We start from the raw sequence: 15,818 nt of genomic DNA, 5'->3' as shown, positions 1-15,818 counted from the left end.
ACCTATGCCATGAGCCTTGGAAAAATCAAACTTGTAGATAGCGTGAGTAAACACCTAAGAGCATTCGTGATACGTTGAGATTTTTAGGGTTTATGTGGCACAACACATGGCAATCTTAAAGCCTAAGTCGGTAGAGAATAAGGAGTATAATCTCCATATATTATTTCTCTAAGTGTTTTAGCTAATAAATAATGTATTTTCGATTAGTTTATTTCCTTCATAGTTATTTTCGTGCATGATGTAATGACCGCTAGACCAAATGGTATGTCTTATAACCTAACTATCTTCTATATAAGTGTAACCCTAATCAATAAAATATCATACTGAATATTATGAAAACCTATAACCTTTGTTGGTATCTTGGAGGTTACGACTTCCTCGAAGTAGCCATTGAAGATCACGGCTCTCTCGAAGTAGCCTATATCTTTTTCTTTGTTCTTTTTATTATTTGATTGCATCAATTCGCAACAAGCTCATCAAAATAGAGTTTTCGCCAAATTCTATCAAGTTTCCTCAAAATTGCAACCTTTGTATTGATTAGCAAACATAAACCCCCTTTGTCAAGAAATGGGGTTTCTTTCTTCCGGACATTGCATGACCTATATATATATTGCTTTTAGGAATTTGTGATTTGCTTTGGATAGCATATGTATGTTGACCTACCTTATAATTACATTTGCAATATATTTTGAACTGAATTGTTTTGGGGCCATTCCTTGGTTGACTCACTGTGATTGATAATGAAGGTTCTTGAATTTAAGTTTTCCCTAATGAAAATTATTTTTAAATAATTCCCTAGTGATGATAATGGAAAAGAATGATTTGTTTCCTTGACTAACTAATGAAGATCATGTTTGGATTGTGGGGTTGTAAGGGAGAGGTTAAGTGTTGGTTTTGTAATTTCGGTGTGGAGGTCTTTATGGTTGAATGAATCTGTTGCATGTGAGTTTTTGGTTAGTCTTTCATTAACTCCACATTCTTCCCTCTGCATTGATGATGATTCAGTGCATTCCTTTTTTACAAATGGTGAGACCTTCTTTCTTCCCCCTTTGCATTTAGTACGCAGATTAATAGTATCCAATATAAGTATTCATTAATGAGATTCATCTGCTGATTCAATGCATACAAACCAAATGTGATCATGGCAAGGTTATTCGAGGAAGGAGTTGCAAGAAGCTCCCCATATATGACCACAACAAACGTACTGCCTCTGTGGAGATAAACATACATCCTTCTTTAATAGAAGGCAACGATTTCTTAATAACAAAAGTTTGTCTAAATAACCGGTAGCTCAAAAGTATGTCTAAATAACCAATACTAGTAATCATGACAAGTTCCTATGTCTCGGTATGTAGTTTTCATAAGTGCTCGATGAGGTCCAACTGGAGTTAAAAATGAGTTTCCTTATATCTAATACAATGATGGCGTCGAATGAACTCACTGAAGTCATTTGTAGGCCCGTGTGTCACTGGTTCAAGTGGTTCGTTGAATTGTTCATATTTGAAGTATTCTGCTCCATTGTTAGCCCACTCATTTTCAACGATCATATTATATAAAAATACGCATGTCATTATAATGTCTTTGAGTGTTTTAAGGTAAAAAAATCATGCAGGTCCATGCACTATTGCAAATTATGCTTGAAGTACTCCGAAGGCACGCTCCACATCCTTCCTTGATGACTCTTGGGATGCAACAAAGTGTTTTCTTCTATTCCCTTGTGGAGATGAAATTGTTTCTATAAATATTGCCAACCGCGGATGTATGCCATCAAGGAGGTAGTATCCAACTGTATAGTTATGATCGTTAATTGTGTAGTTGACAGGAGTAGCACGCCCTTGAGCAAGGTTAGAATATATTAAAGACCTATCTAGTACGTTTATATCATTATGAAACTCGGATAACCAAACAAAAAAAAATGCCATATCCAAATATCATATGAAGCCACCGCTTCCAAAACAACAATTGGTTCTTGGATATAACCAGAATAAATACCTTGACACGCAACCGGACAGTTCTTCCATTTCCAGTGCATGCAATCCATGCTCCCTAACATGCATGGAAATCCACGCTTTTCGCCTTCTGCTATCAATCTAGCGATGTCTTGATTGTTGGGTGACCTTAAGTATTCTTCTCAAAATTCTGGAATAACCGCTTTAACAAACTTTTTTAGACTCTCTATTACGGTAGGTTCTCCAACCTTCAAGTATTCGTTCAGCGATAACACCATATGCAAGCATCCTAAGTGCGGCAATAATATTTTGAAGGGAAGAAAAACCGAGTCTTCTATAACCATCTCTTCGTTGGACAAAATAAGTATACAACGCTTCAACCGCATTTTGAATACGACAAAAAATAATACGACTCATCCGAAACCTTATTCGAAAATATTTGTGAGGATATATTGGTCGTTTAGCAAAACAGTTGTGAAAAAGATATTTCTCAGCTTGCAAGCAATCACGCCTAATGAATGTCCCGTTTAGAAGGACCATGTAATGTTGATATTTCTTTTTCCATAGCAAGTTTCACAATTATCTCTAACTCTTTATCAAAGTCTAATTCGATAAGAATCATTTTTTGAAAAAGAGAGCAAGCCATAGAGAGAAAACTCAGATTGAAAGTGAATGATAAACTCTCGAAAGTTTGATTCTACTCTCTTTGATAAATAAAGGTGTGCATTTGCTTCAATTAAATGCATAGAAGAGATAGCAAATGATTGTGCACCAGAAATAAAACATTCAATTGAATTAAAGAAACCATTAAGTTCAATTGAGTTCAATTCAAATGTAGCCATGTCTTGTCCTCTGTATCATTCAATTATGCATCAAGTCTAAATTACCATGAATATGTTTGTTGCACCAAATACGAATGATGTTCAAATTATTTTTTATTCATATTGGTCTATAATTGAAGACATGCATTTAATTATGGTTTGTTCAAATGAATTGTCAGATATACGATATCATGGTCATTTACTCCTTCATTATGTTGAAGTGGTTGACGTTTGATGTTCAATTTTGGTTTCATGACAGTTGAAGTGATTGCTCTAAATCCAATAAAAAAATATTTACTTAAAGTAGATAAATATTTAGAGAGTTCGATGTTTGATGCTTTTAAAAAATGACTAGCTAAAATAATAAAATGTAGATTTTTTAGCTAAAATTTGTTTAAATTTTGACTAATTCACTAAGAATATTGTGAGTTTTAAATTACTCGCAAGCGCACGAATTGTTTGCAATATAGTGTATGTGCAAATGTGTGGTTGAATCCACAGGGAATTGTGTTGTGAAAAATTAATTTATATTTAAACTAATTATATTTCAATATAGTTCTGAATTTTTGGGATTTTGTGAATAAAAAAGAACATAAATAAAATATAATAAAATAAAGCAAATGAAAAGATACTAAGGTTTTAAGATCCACACCCACCAAATCATAGCAACATATTCTCATGTTCATTAATACATATTCGAAGTTATCACATTACAAATCTTATATATGTTCTATTATGCTTCAAAAATTAATTAGATCATACAATGAATCAGTTATTTGCACAAATCACAAAAGATATTCAGTTTAAACCAAATCATCAAATGTATCTATAGAACGAAACACAATGAATATCCATCGTTTTTTATAAATGAAAACCCAAGCAATCAATTAAATAAAACTATCTTAAATCATCACAAGTATCCGTAAATCACAATAAATATCCAAGAAATCAACTCAATAATTGACTTGAAGTAGAACAATTAGAAATCAAAAACTCATAAAATCAGATAGTATAAACTCTCATGAAAATAATATTTATCTTCAATGGTGAGGTTTCATCCTCAACCTTAGTTGAGAATTTAGCTACATATGATATAAAAAAACAAAACTTAAAACCTTGAATTAACTGAGGTAGCCGGTTGGCCAAAATCGCCAACCGGCTTTGGTAACCGGGTAACCGGTTAACCAATTTTTTAATAATTGGCGGTTACCGGTTGGTACCCGATTATTTGAATTGGTAACTAAATTTTTTTAAATTTTTTTTAAAATTTGGGTATTGAACCTACTTTTTGGGCTTAATTTAGACTTTTTTAGCCATTTTAAAAAAAAAAATTCAAACTTTTTGGCCTAAGTTGAAATGAAAGTAAAAGTGTAAAATCCTCAGTTTTATTATTTTAGTTTTTTAAATAAATATATATACCCGATAACCGGTTATAATTGGTTTCAATATTTTATAAACCGGCAAAAGCTTTGGTAGGGCCGGTTACCGGTTATTTTCAACCGGGTACCAAAACGGTTGGTACCCGGTTGAAAATAATATTTAAATGCAAGTAGAGGGTATAATAAAAAATCTGTTGAAGAAAATATAAAAAAAAGTACTTATATTTTTTTAATAGATATTTTGACTATTATTATTAAAAATAATCTTAACAATTGACTGACCTGATAATTACCGTTATTAAAAATAATAACCGCAAAAGCTCCCTGCACAATTCAGGAATCAGTTCCCTAAAAAGTATATACTCGCAATGTCAACCGCTTGTACACTATCGTTTGAGACTTTTATTTTTATTTATTTATTTTAAAATAAAAAAAATAAAACCCTAATAAGCGATATTCATTACTGCCGTCAGCCGTTTCTCTCCCACTCACTCACTCTCTGTGTGTTCTTCTTCATTTCCAAGCCGGTAAGCTCTCCCTCTCTCTCGCCGCAAAGAAGTTCGCCACGAAGAAGTTCACTCTCCGTCTTGGTTTTGCACGGAGCGAGAAGAAAAGCTGTAAAGGTACGGTTTTGTCATTCGTGTGGTCTGTTTCTTTATAGGATTTTGAAGATGATAGATGGTAGAATCGTACTTTTGGCTGTGTGACAACAATTTAGAATCTTTTGCCCCGGTTGCTGAACCATTTGAGCTCTGGTTGCTGTAAAATTTGCTGGAATATTTTGGGGATTCTCCCTCACTTCTTGCCACGGCTACGTCATTTCTGTTCTTTATATCGATGTGTGTGTGGGCATGTTAATGGCGTTTATTCTTGCATGGATGCTGTTTGCTAAAGGTAGGTAGATGAATGAGCCCTTTCTCAGTTCAGTCCGCGGTTTTTTGTGAGTTTTGTATGCTGGAATAAAAGAAACCCCCCCCCCCCCCCCCCACCCTCTCTCTCTCTCTCTCTCTCTCTCTCTCTCTCTCTTAGCTGTTTGTGTGTGGAACAGCATGTTGATAACTTCGATCCTATGGATTTTGTTTGGTAAAGTTAGAACAATGAAGCTCTGTTGGAATGTGCCCATCAAAATGAGAGGGCAGGGGAAAAATCAATAATGAGATTGAATGTTGGCTGATCTCCGATGATGGCCAAGATTCTGTAAAGTAGTACCTTTTATTTTTCGCCGGTTAAAATGTGTCTATCAAAATGTGAGGGGTATCATTTGATTTTTTTTTGGATGAATTAAAACTTTTAAAGACCAAACTCAATCAATTACAATCCCTCCAGTAAACACTGGATCCAAAACTCCCAATTTGGGAGAACACAGTATAACCTATAACAACAGAAAACTACACCGAATTACACTTAATGCAGCAGAGACTGCATATTCCACATATGAGCTAACTTGACATTTTGAGCATTCCTCTTAATCTTTCCCTTGAACAAAATCCTTGCTCTAATCACATTTAATCTGAGCTTCAATACATTCCTCTGTTCTAGGAGTATTCCCATGACCTTTTCGTTGCCTCCAAAGATGGTAAACCGTAGAAGCAAAGCAAAGTTTACAAAGCAGACTTTGCAGGCTCCTTCCTTTTAACGTATCATTCAAATTTCAATAATGCGATGGAATGTTGGTTGCTTTCTTTTTCATAATCAAAATCCACGTACATACATAGGTCATATACTCTTGAATTATCTTCATATAGTACTGGTGATCATGTGATTCATGAGTTTAATAAACTCTCTGGAAGTGTCTCATCTTGTTGTATGTTTTATCTTAAATTTTCTTCTTTCCACAAGAGAAGACGACTTCTTTCTAAGGTTTCTTTGGAGTGATTAATCAGCATTAACTTTGAACTTATAGTCGTTTCACTTTGTTCTAAATCGTTCCAAGTTTGGTATAATGATATGATTTACGAGCCTAATAATTGAAGAGCCCATTGTAGATAAAAATAGGGAAATCCTACCGCTCTAAAGTTTTCTCATCTTCTATTTCTCTTTTTGTTTCTTTCTTTTTTTTTTTTGGGGGGGGGGCGAATGAATACATCTCATACGTTGTTTTAGATAAATTAAATTAGTTCTATTTGGTTTCGTAGTTTAGGATATAGTGTTAATTTACGAATTAATATGAGGGATAAGGTAAAATGTTAGTTAAGAACAGTTAAAAGGTGATAGAGTTTCGGAGTTTTTGGCCCTAGCCCAAAGGTGGGAGTTTCTCAAAACCCATATTGTTTTATTTGAAAAGGATGTGTGTAGTAGCATCAGTAAATGCAGTAGATTGGAATACAAATGAGGCCAGCACAAGTTCATCAGCCACAGCCACATGGCTATTGTTTGTTGGTTTTCATCAAAGCCATTTAATGCTTTTCTTAACCAAGAAATGTACGAGGTGTTCATAGCTTACATTGCAACCGCATGTCCTTTCTTGCTCAATTTGGCTGCTGTTAGGATTTTCCTTTTAATAAAATAGAAACAGCCTAATACTATTGGCCATGGAAACATGATATGATGCATAATATGGAAAATCTTTTAAAAGCATTACTTTACATGATCTTAATTTGTGCATTAAATATGAAAAATCTCTTCTAATTAATGGTCACGGTACTCCTTGTCAGAATAATATTGGAGAAGTATATCCGAAAGAGAGAAAGAGTAGAAACAAGTAATGGACTACATTGTATTTGATAACTTGTTCCTTACAATATTACATAGGTCTCTATTTATAGAGAGACAATGAGTGGTAAGCAAGAAACCCTAAACTACATATGGTAGGATATAAAGCTTATCAATTACCTGCGTATATAAATATATTCTTCCATAAATAGCTAGACTAAATAAGGTAGAATATATGTGTCAATTCTGCACATAATGAGGCATCAATTCTGCTAACATCCCCCCTCAAATTGATGCTGGACGATCTAGAAGCATCAATTTGTCAATTAGGAATAACAATAATACTATAACTATAAAATATTCTAATATCCCCCCTCAAATTCAAGATGGAAAATTCTGAAATCTTGAGTTTGATTATTCTTCTTTCTCTGAAAACCTTGAACTGGAAGAGCAACGAAAACCTTGAACGGGAACTACTTCCCCTGAAAACATGGAACGAGAATTAATCTCCCTGAAAACCTGGAATCTCCGATCAAAACCGGATCACACCCAGAATCGCTGATTGTACTCGGCTACTACCCAGAACCGGAAAACCTGGAATCACCGATCAGAATCGAATCATACCCAGAACCTGAAAACCTGGAATCACCGATCAGAATCGGATCATACCCAGAATCACCGATAGGAATCGGCTACACCCAAAATTGGCCGCTCACCCAGAATCGGCCACACCAAAAGTAGACTTCCTCATTCGGAACCTGTCCACGCCAACTGATTCCACAACCGTGGAATGACACCACACCAAAGGACCGCATCAGAATCGGCCGACCACACAGAAGAGAGGAGCACCCACTAGAAACTTACTCTCTGATTCACCCCCCCCAAAAAAAAAACTCCTTCCTCCTGGAGAAAGCACCGCACCACACGTAGCCACAGCAAAACACACTGCACCACGCCGCACCAGAATAACACCAACACGCTGAACCGCAAATAAGACTGCACCGAACCGCACCAGTCTACCACTCCAGAACTGAGATCAGAACCGAGATAGAAGACCCACCAGAAATTTACAAGAGATCCACGTGACCAGAAATCCACACTCATGACACTGACACTCACCAAGGAATGAATAACACACTGATTTCATCCTTCCTCGTTCACCAGAAATTCATAGTAGGCCACGGGAGGCCACTCCAGAAATTCACCACACCCACGAGAATAACACGCTAAACAGAAATTCTCACAGGAGTTCACAACAAACTCCTTCAAAGAAACACAAAACCTGCCTTTTTTTTTTTTTTTTCCTCCGCCCACAGAACGCACTCCACGAGTCCACAGGATCGTACCCTGTTTCACCGCACCAACACCTAACAACACCAAACCCTCCAGGTTCCACGACCCACACAGATTCGCACAGCACAGAACACCAAACTTCACCGCACAGCAACCGAAAACTATAACACAGGAACCAACCGCTCCACAGAAGTACAGTAAGACAGCAACCCAACTGTAGAACCCTCCAGAATTATCGCACCTAGAATCAACACAGAACAACACCGATAGCTAAGGTGCTGCCTAAGGACATGCTTCTTTCTCTGGATGCAAACAACTTTTGGCCACTTCATAATAGCCCACCACACGTTGAACTGGTTCTGAAACAGCCCACCAAAGGACACGTACGCTCTCCTAAGGAATGGAGAACACACCCAGAAAACGCATCAAATCAACGCCGACAGTAAGAACACGCACGCTGCACCTGTAGCCAAACCGCAGTTGTCTTCTCCAAAAGCTGCTGGAAAGACACCAAGACTGCACAGAAACGCCGGAAACGCTTCTGTCCACCATAGATTGCATGAGACAACCTCAACAGAGATTGCCGGCAGTCATTCAGAAATCGTTGGACACCAGAAATCTCCAGACCGGAAATCGCACAAATACACCACCAACTGGACGGAATCACCCAGAACCTTCAAAAACAATTGCCCAGGCCAGATCAACCAGATCGGCTAGGCACAGTACTCGTTCGACAGCACACCCACCGCCGAACAGGACCAATAGCTCAGTCCCAACTCCACAGAAACTGCCGAAGAGCAGTTTTAGAACCCACCGGAAATCACCCTAGAACAGAACCTCCGAGAAACACCCAGAAACAGAATTTCCGAGAAACACCCAAAGGGACATAATCAAACAGAACACCAAAGGAACACTTTGATACCCACTAACCCAGGAAATTGAAAGACTAAGAAAACCTAATTTAGATGATTTGTGGCTCTATACCATGTCAGAATAATATTGGAGAAGTATATCTGAAATAGAGAGAGCAGAAACAAGTAATGGACTACATTGTATTCGATAACTTGTTCCTTACAATATTACATAGGTCTCTATTTATAGAGAGACAATGATTGGTAAGCAAGAAACCCTAAACTACATATGGTGGGATATAAAGCTTATCAATTACCTGCCTATATAAATATATTCTTCCATAAATAGCTAGACTAAATAATGTAGAATATATGTGCCAATTCTGCACATAATGAGGCATCAATTCTGCTAACACTCCTAACAACAGCACTTGCAGTGCTGTTAAATTTTGGTTGAGGGAGCAGACTGAGAGTTGAAATCACATGTTTTGTTTTTAATTTTGGCATTAGCAATCTGAATGTAGTTCTTGGTGAAAGATTTTGAGACACAAAGTGGAGTATTATTTTTATTTCATATTTCGTTACATGCCCTTGATGCAGACTAAGCAGATTCTGCTGGTTATTGAGTTTATCATTGGTGCTTACCTTGTTTAAGCATTGCAGTTTTGGTTTCCTTTTCTGACCGGTATTCCATTAACGTTGACGTGCTATCCAAAGTGTTCTGATTGTTATTACATTACTTTACATCATTTTGTTTCTAATTGTGATATATTGTTTTTATTAGTTTATCAAATAATGGGTCAAACAGTTTGTTTGGGTCAACCCAACATGACCTGTTTATTAAATGTGTTACATGGGTCGGGTCTTGTCGGGTTAACCCAATATGCCTTGTTTATTAATCGGGTAAAATGGGTCGTGTTGTGTCACTCGCTTATTTAAATGGGTCGTGTTAGGGTTGAAGGGTTTGACCCGTTTTAACTAAATGGGTTGTATCAGGGTTGATCCTTAAGACTCGACACACCAACCCGGATTGTTAGCCCTACCAAACCCCCCCACACTAAACCCTAACACTCGTCGTTGCCGTTTCTCGGTAAGCACTTCAGGTTCCCTTTAAACCCTATCAACCAACCCTTCTTGTTCTTGTTGGTGTTGCTTTTTTATTGAGATACAAAGATATTGCGTTTCTACTCTTGGTATGTGCTTTGGTTTTTTACTTGGCTTCTTATGGATAAAATTTGGTTCAAAATCTCTTTCCCTTGGTTTTTGAGGAGAAAAAATATGTGGGTTTTTGTTGGATTAAGGTTTTAGTGGGAATAAGGTAATCATGTCCAGGAATTATGTGGGCATGGTTCAGTTTCTAGTGGCATTCATTTATGTACAGTGTGCTAAAATGAGATTGAATTGCCTGGAGTTATTGTGGGGATTGAGTGGTTTTGCCTGTAAGTATCCTGCACTTCATTCTTGAGATAATTGAACGTGATGGTTAGTTTCTTAATCTCTTCTTTTGTTTCATGACTCCTTGCTATTTGTGTTTGTCGAAAATGCTTCATTTTCTTAATAAATATTATGAAAATGTATGACTAGTTTTAATGGTTAATTAAGTGTAAACGTTCAACTATGCCATTGATAAGTACTTGTATTGGAAATTTTGGTGTTTTTTTTTTTGTTGTTTTATATTCTAGGAGCATCGTAGTCGTTCTTTCTATTTTTCGCCTGTGAAATTTGTTAGAGCCCTACCGTATTTTTGTTCTGATGTGGGAAACTCAATCTTTTATGTAAGTTCGAGCTAAATGACTGCTGAAATCACTTGTTCGAAGTATTTGATGTTACAAAGTTGTAGAAAAATGGACTTAAGTATGCGTCCTGCCAAGCCGCATCCTGTTGCTAACCTTCCAAAATGTCCGAATCTCTCTAATGATTTGTTGCAGTGCTCCCTTTGCTCTCTTGATTAAGTATCTGTGTTTTATATGTTTGAGATTGCTAAATAGTGGTCACTGTTTTCAGCTTTTCGAGTAGTCAATGGCATCAACTTTTACAGCCATGTCTTCAGTTGGCTCCTTGGCTGCTCCTAGCTGCTGTGTTATGGATAAGAAACTTGCTCCTCCTTTGGACAAGTTGTCATCTTCTGCTTCCATTTCTTCGTGCTCATTTGTTAGGAGGCATAATGTGATGTCACGAGGAAATCACTCTCCCAAGATTTGTGCCATGGCAAAGGAATTGCACTTCAACAAGGACGGCTCGGCTATTAAGAAATTGCAAGTGAGTTTCTAGCTAAGACACTGTTGCGTGTTGATTTATTGGGGAGAAGTTTCTACTTTGTTTTTTTTCCCGCTAGTTTCTATAATCTATTTCTTGTTTTGTTTCAGACTGGTGTGAACAAGCTTGCGGATCTGGTTGGGGTTACTCTTGGTCCAAAGGGCAGGAATGTTGTTCTGGAAAGCAAGTATGGCTCCCCAAAAATAGTTAATGATGGCGTTACTGTGGCAAAAGAGGTATACCATCTATCCGTTGTTTATAGTACCAAGGTTGTTCATTAAACTTCAAAAAGCCATATTATTTTACTGTTGGAACATTTAGGTGTTAGATTTCAATTATTGTTGAATCTAAGGATCAACTGAAGTAGATATGTCTAACGAAATTATGTTGAGAATATTTTTTTTATGTTATGCTATTCATCTTTTTAAATTTTCTCCCTTTTATGTAATTCTTGTTCTCCCTATCATTTGTACACCTAATATCAGCTAGTGTTAGATATTGATGGATTTTGGTTTGTAGGTCGAGTTGGAGGACCCAGTTGAGAATGTCGGTGCTAAGTTAGTGAGACAAGCAGCTGCCAAGACCAATGATTTGGCTGGTGATGGAACCACAACGTCTGTTGTTCTTGCACAAGGTCTTATTGCTGAGGGTGTCAAGGTTCGTGTTTTGATTCATGCCACTGCATTGTTGGAAATATGTAAACTCTCTTTACTTAACTCCTGAAAGAGATCACAATGAACAGAAAACCATAATACGCTTTTTTAGGAACATGTTAGTTGAAATACGGAGAAAAATGCAAAAGTTTTTATTTTTTATTTTTCATCACCTCATGAATGATTTAAATTTTCAGGTGGTGGCAGCTGGTGCGAACCCTGTTTTAATTACTCGAGGTATTGAGAAGACCTCAAAGGCTCTAGTGTCTGAGCTTAAGTTGATGTCAAAAGAGGTAATGTTTGTCTAACTCTGTTTCTGGCTTCAAGTGTTTGTATCATTGTCCCATCCCACCTTAGTTTTCTTCTTTTGTTGTCTAATCGGTTTTTTAAATAATTTATAACGGCAATGGACTGCAGGTTGAAGACAGTGAGCTGGCTGATGTGGCAGCAGTTAGTGCTGGAAACAACTATGAAGTTGGAAATATGATAGCTGAAGCCATGAGTAAGGTGGGTCGTAAGGGTGTGGTGACTCTAGAAGAAGGGAAAAGTGCTGAGAATAGCCTCTATGTTGTTGAAGGAATGCAATTTGACCGTGGTTACATCTCACCTTACTTTGTCACAGATAGTGAGAAAATGGCAGTTGAATACGAAAATTGCCAGGTGGGCATTCTGTTCAGAGTTTCCCTGTTATTTCTTTTAACCTGCAAGTATTATCATGGGAGTAATATATGTAAATTTGCTAATTGATGCCATTGTTTTTTAATTGCAGTTGCTTCTTGTTGATAAGAAAATAACAAATGCAAGGGATCTTATCAACGTTCTGGAGGAAGCTATTAGAGGTGGATACCCAGTTTTGATAATTGCAGAAGACATTGAACAAGAAGCTCTCGCAACTCTGGTTGTGAACAAGCTTAGAGGAGCTCTGAAGATTGCTGCGCTCAAAGCCCCTGGTTTTGGAGAGCGCAAGAGCCAATACCTTGATGACATTGCCATTCTTACTGGAGGTCAGTTGTTCACATCGTGTTCTCTTTCGGCTTAACCTTTCTCTGGTCTCTTCTTTGCTAGTTGCTTTTGTATTAATTTTCAAGTGTTTTGGTGCACTCTTCTGCACTATTGTTGCACGTTGTTGAGGGATTTCTTCATCTGGCTTGTAGGAACTGTAATTAGAGATGAGGTGGGGCTTACCTTAGACAAAGTTGGCAAGGAGGTACTCGGTCATGCTTCTAAGGTGGTGCTTACCAAGGATACTACTACGATTGTTGGTGATGGAAGCACACAGGAAGCAGTAAACAAGAGAGTTGCACAGATTAGAAATCTAATTGAGGTATACATCTCTCATCCTCACTCTCTCTCTGACCCACTCGTCCATACACAACTAGTGAGTGCACGGTTCATTTTGATCATTCTTCATCTAATTAAACTGGTATGCTCTTGCAGGTTGCAGAGCAAGACTATGAGAAGGAAAAATTAAATGAAAGGATTGCGAAATTGTCTGGTGGTGTTGCTGTGATACAGGTAAATTACTAATTACTGGTTGTAAAGGTGATTTTGTAATTGTAAATAATAATCTTGTGCCTAATCAGTTTCCTTTGAACTCAAGGTTGGTGCACAAACTGAGACAGAGCTCAAAGAAAAGAAACTGAGAGTCGAAGATGCTCTCAATGCAACTAAGGTAATTTATATCACTATTAAAAATATACCAGTACAAATAGGCTCAATGTCATAGGTAAATCCTTGTTAGGTTTTCTGCTACAACCAAAGCAGCATCAAAGTTAACAATTTGAATGATTTTCAGGCTGCTGTTGAGGAAGGTATTGTAGTTGGTGGTGGATGCACCTTGCTGAGACTTGCATCAAAGGTGGATGCCATCAAGGACAGCTTTAACAATGATGAAGAAAAGGTAAACTATTTACTGAAGTTTCAAGTCTTGGGACTTGGAAAATTGTGAAAATCTCATGAAGAAATGGAAGTCTTGAATTGGGTAGATATGGTTGAATTTAAATCAATGCATCATTTTGTTTGAGCTGTCAAACAGAGTGCTTTGGGCTCAGGCTATTTGGATTAATTGCAGGTTGGAGCAGATATTGTCAAAAGGGCTTTGAGTTACCCTTTGAAATTGATTGCCAAGAATGCTGGTGTTAATGGAAGTGTGGTTAGCGAGAAGGTATATCATCATTCTTGTCATTGTGGTATGTGTGGAGTCGCTTTTACATTGTACTGTAATGTGCTGACTTTAGAAGTTTTGTTTTTCTTCAGGTGCTTTCCAGTGACAACCCTAAATATGGATATAATGCAGCAACTGGAAAATATGAAGATTTAATGGCTGCAGGAATAATTGATCCAACTAAGGTGAGTGACCATTATTGAACTTAACAAGAAAAACATAAGATGGTTTTGACCTGCTTTCGTATGTTGAAATTTTGAGTGAATTTATGATAGAATATGAGTGTAATTTATTGCGAGTGCAACCATCTGGCAATGCTGGTAATGGTGTTGAGGTGTAACTAGAGTTTTGCTGTCTGATTTGGAAAATATGTGTTAGTGCGTCTCTCTGGCATATGGATTACTACTTAAGAAAGATAAAAAAAACACTTTGTATTGCTCAGAAAACTCTTGTAACATTTTGAGTAATCTAAACAGTTGAATAGTTCCTAGCCTTGGAACTTGTGAAATTACCTTGTATCTGGTGACTTGTCAAACATTTTCAAGTTTGAAACTTGTGCATTTTTGTTGTTTCAGGTGGTGAGGTGTTGCCTTGAGCATGCAGCCTCGGTGGCAAAAACATTCTTGATGTCAGACTGTGTAGTTGTTGAAATCAAGGAGCCTGAATCAGTACCTGCTGGGAACCCCATGGACAATTCAGGTCTGTAGTTTTTGCTGATTTGAAATTGTAACTCTGCCAACCACTGCTTCCTTTGAAATTCATTCATGCCTTGTGATTCTTTCTTGGTTGCATCAGGATACGGCTACTAAGGTGGATTGACGAGAAAGGTGGAACCTGTGTGGTAGCCAAAGAGATGCTAGGGTTTTTATTTTTTTGTAAAATTATTTATCTGCCAGCATAAGAGATTCTGGTGAGGCTAGCTCGCTGGAGTGCGGCATATTTTCCAGGCTTAAAGCATAAAAGAGCAATGCCATTACAAGTTCAACGTTGGGTCATAGATGCGAATGCTCTTTTGGTGATTTTCGTTCTTTTTAACCCAATCAGCTCGCACACGCCCTCTAAAGATTCGACACGCATTGCATTGCATTGCATGCATTTATAATTGTCAGACCCTCTACGTGGTAGAATATGTCAGATTGCATGTGGAAAGTATGCTGCTCCTTTTTTCATTTAACAAGCAGAATGCGATGGGGATATACACCATAAAAAGAAATTGGGTTCATTTGGCCAAACTTTTTTGAGGGTTTTGGTTTTGATGATATATATATATATATATATATTTTTTTTTTCTCTGAAAAAATAAAAAACTGCTCTAAAAAAGCATTATCAAATGAGCTCAATACTCTTAAAAGGGAATAATCAGCATTCACATCGAATAGCTTACGGACGTAGTAGTGATACATGGGGGATGGAAAACCGTCTACCATCATCTTCTTTTTTATTTTTAAATAAAAAATAAATAAATTTGTCTTTGGATGTGATAGCAAAGGACAAATTTATATATTTTTTGATTTAAAAAATTATAAGAGAGTGATGGGAGACGGTTGTTTGTCTCTCACCTATCATTTTTCGATAAATTATATCCAAGTTGGGCATGGTTGAGTACCATTCATAATACCCAAAAGATCAAAACGCTTCAGAGAGCAAGAAGAAAACGAGAAATCCATACAAAATAGTAGGAAAAAGTACACACTCTCTTCAATTACCGTATTCTCCTCAATTAGGGACAAGGATTCTCTCAAATTCATTTGAATTGGAGAGCATCCTGTCAGTTTTATTTTCAAGACAACTTTACCCTTC

General features: G+C 37.1%; 1 protein-coding gene across 1 annotated transcript; it reads left to right on the top strand.

Annotated features, from left to right (window-relative positions):
* Window positions 1-4,611: 4,611 nt before the first annotated feature.
* On the top strand, window positions 4,612-15,167 carry LOC133868515 (chaperonin 60 subunit beta 2, chloroplastic). The gene is made up of 15 exons (XM_062305428.1): window positions 4,612-4,772; window positions 10,950-11,204; window positions 11,312-11,437; window positions 11,721-11,858; window positions 12,052-12,147; window positions 12,272-12,514; window positions 12,624-12,858; window positions 13,009-13,178; window positions 13,292-13,369; window positions 13,455-13,526; window positions 13,650-13,754; window positions 13,926-14,018; window positions 14,111-14,203; window positions 14,594-14,717; window positions 14,814-15,167. Exons 2-15 carry the CDS (start codon window positions 10,965-10,967, stop codon window positions 14,825-14,827), a joined length of 1,827 nt encoding a protein of 608 aa, XP_062161412.1. The 5' UTR covers window positions 4,612-4,772; window positions 10,950-10,964; the 3' UTR covers window positions 14,828-15,167.
* Window positions 15,168-15,818: the final 651 nt, after the last annotated feature.

This window comes from Alnus glutinosa, chromosome 5 (assembly GCF_958979055.1).
Source record: "Alnus glutinosa chromosome 5, dhAlnGlut1.1, whole genome shotgun sequence".
NCBI classification, from domain to species: domain Eukaryota; kingdom Viridiplantae; phylum Streptophyta; class Magnoliopsida; order Fagales; family Betulaceae; genus Alnus; species Alnus glutinosa.
This window is presented reverse-complemented; position numbering and strand designations above follow the sequence as displayed.

Bases quoted from the DNA above. Each gene is read 5' to 3' on its own strand.
- LOC133868515 (XM_062305428.1), top strand. From the start codon at position 10,965: ATGGCATCAACTTTTACAGCCATGTCTTCAGTTGGCTCCTTGGCTGCT. The intron at 12,859-13,008 runs GTCAGTTGTTCA...TCTGGCTTGTAG, and splicing joins CATTGCCATTCTTACTGGAG to GAACTGTAATTAGAGATGAG. The intron at 13,370-13,454 runs GTAAATTACTAA...TTTGAACTCAAG, and splicing joins GTGGTGTTGCTGTGATACAG to GTTGGTGCACAAACTGAGAC.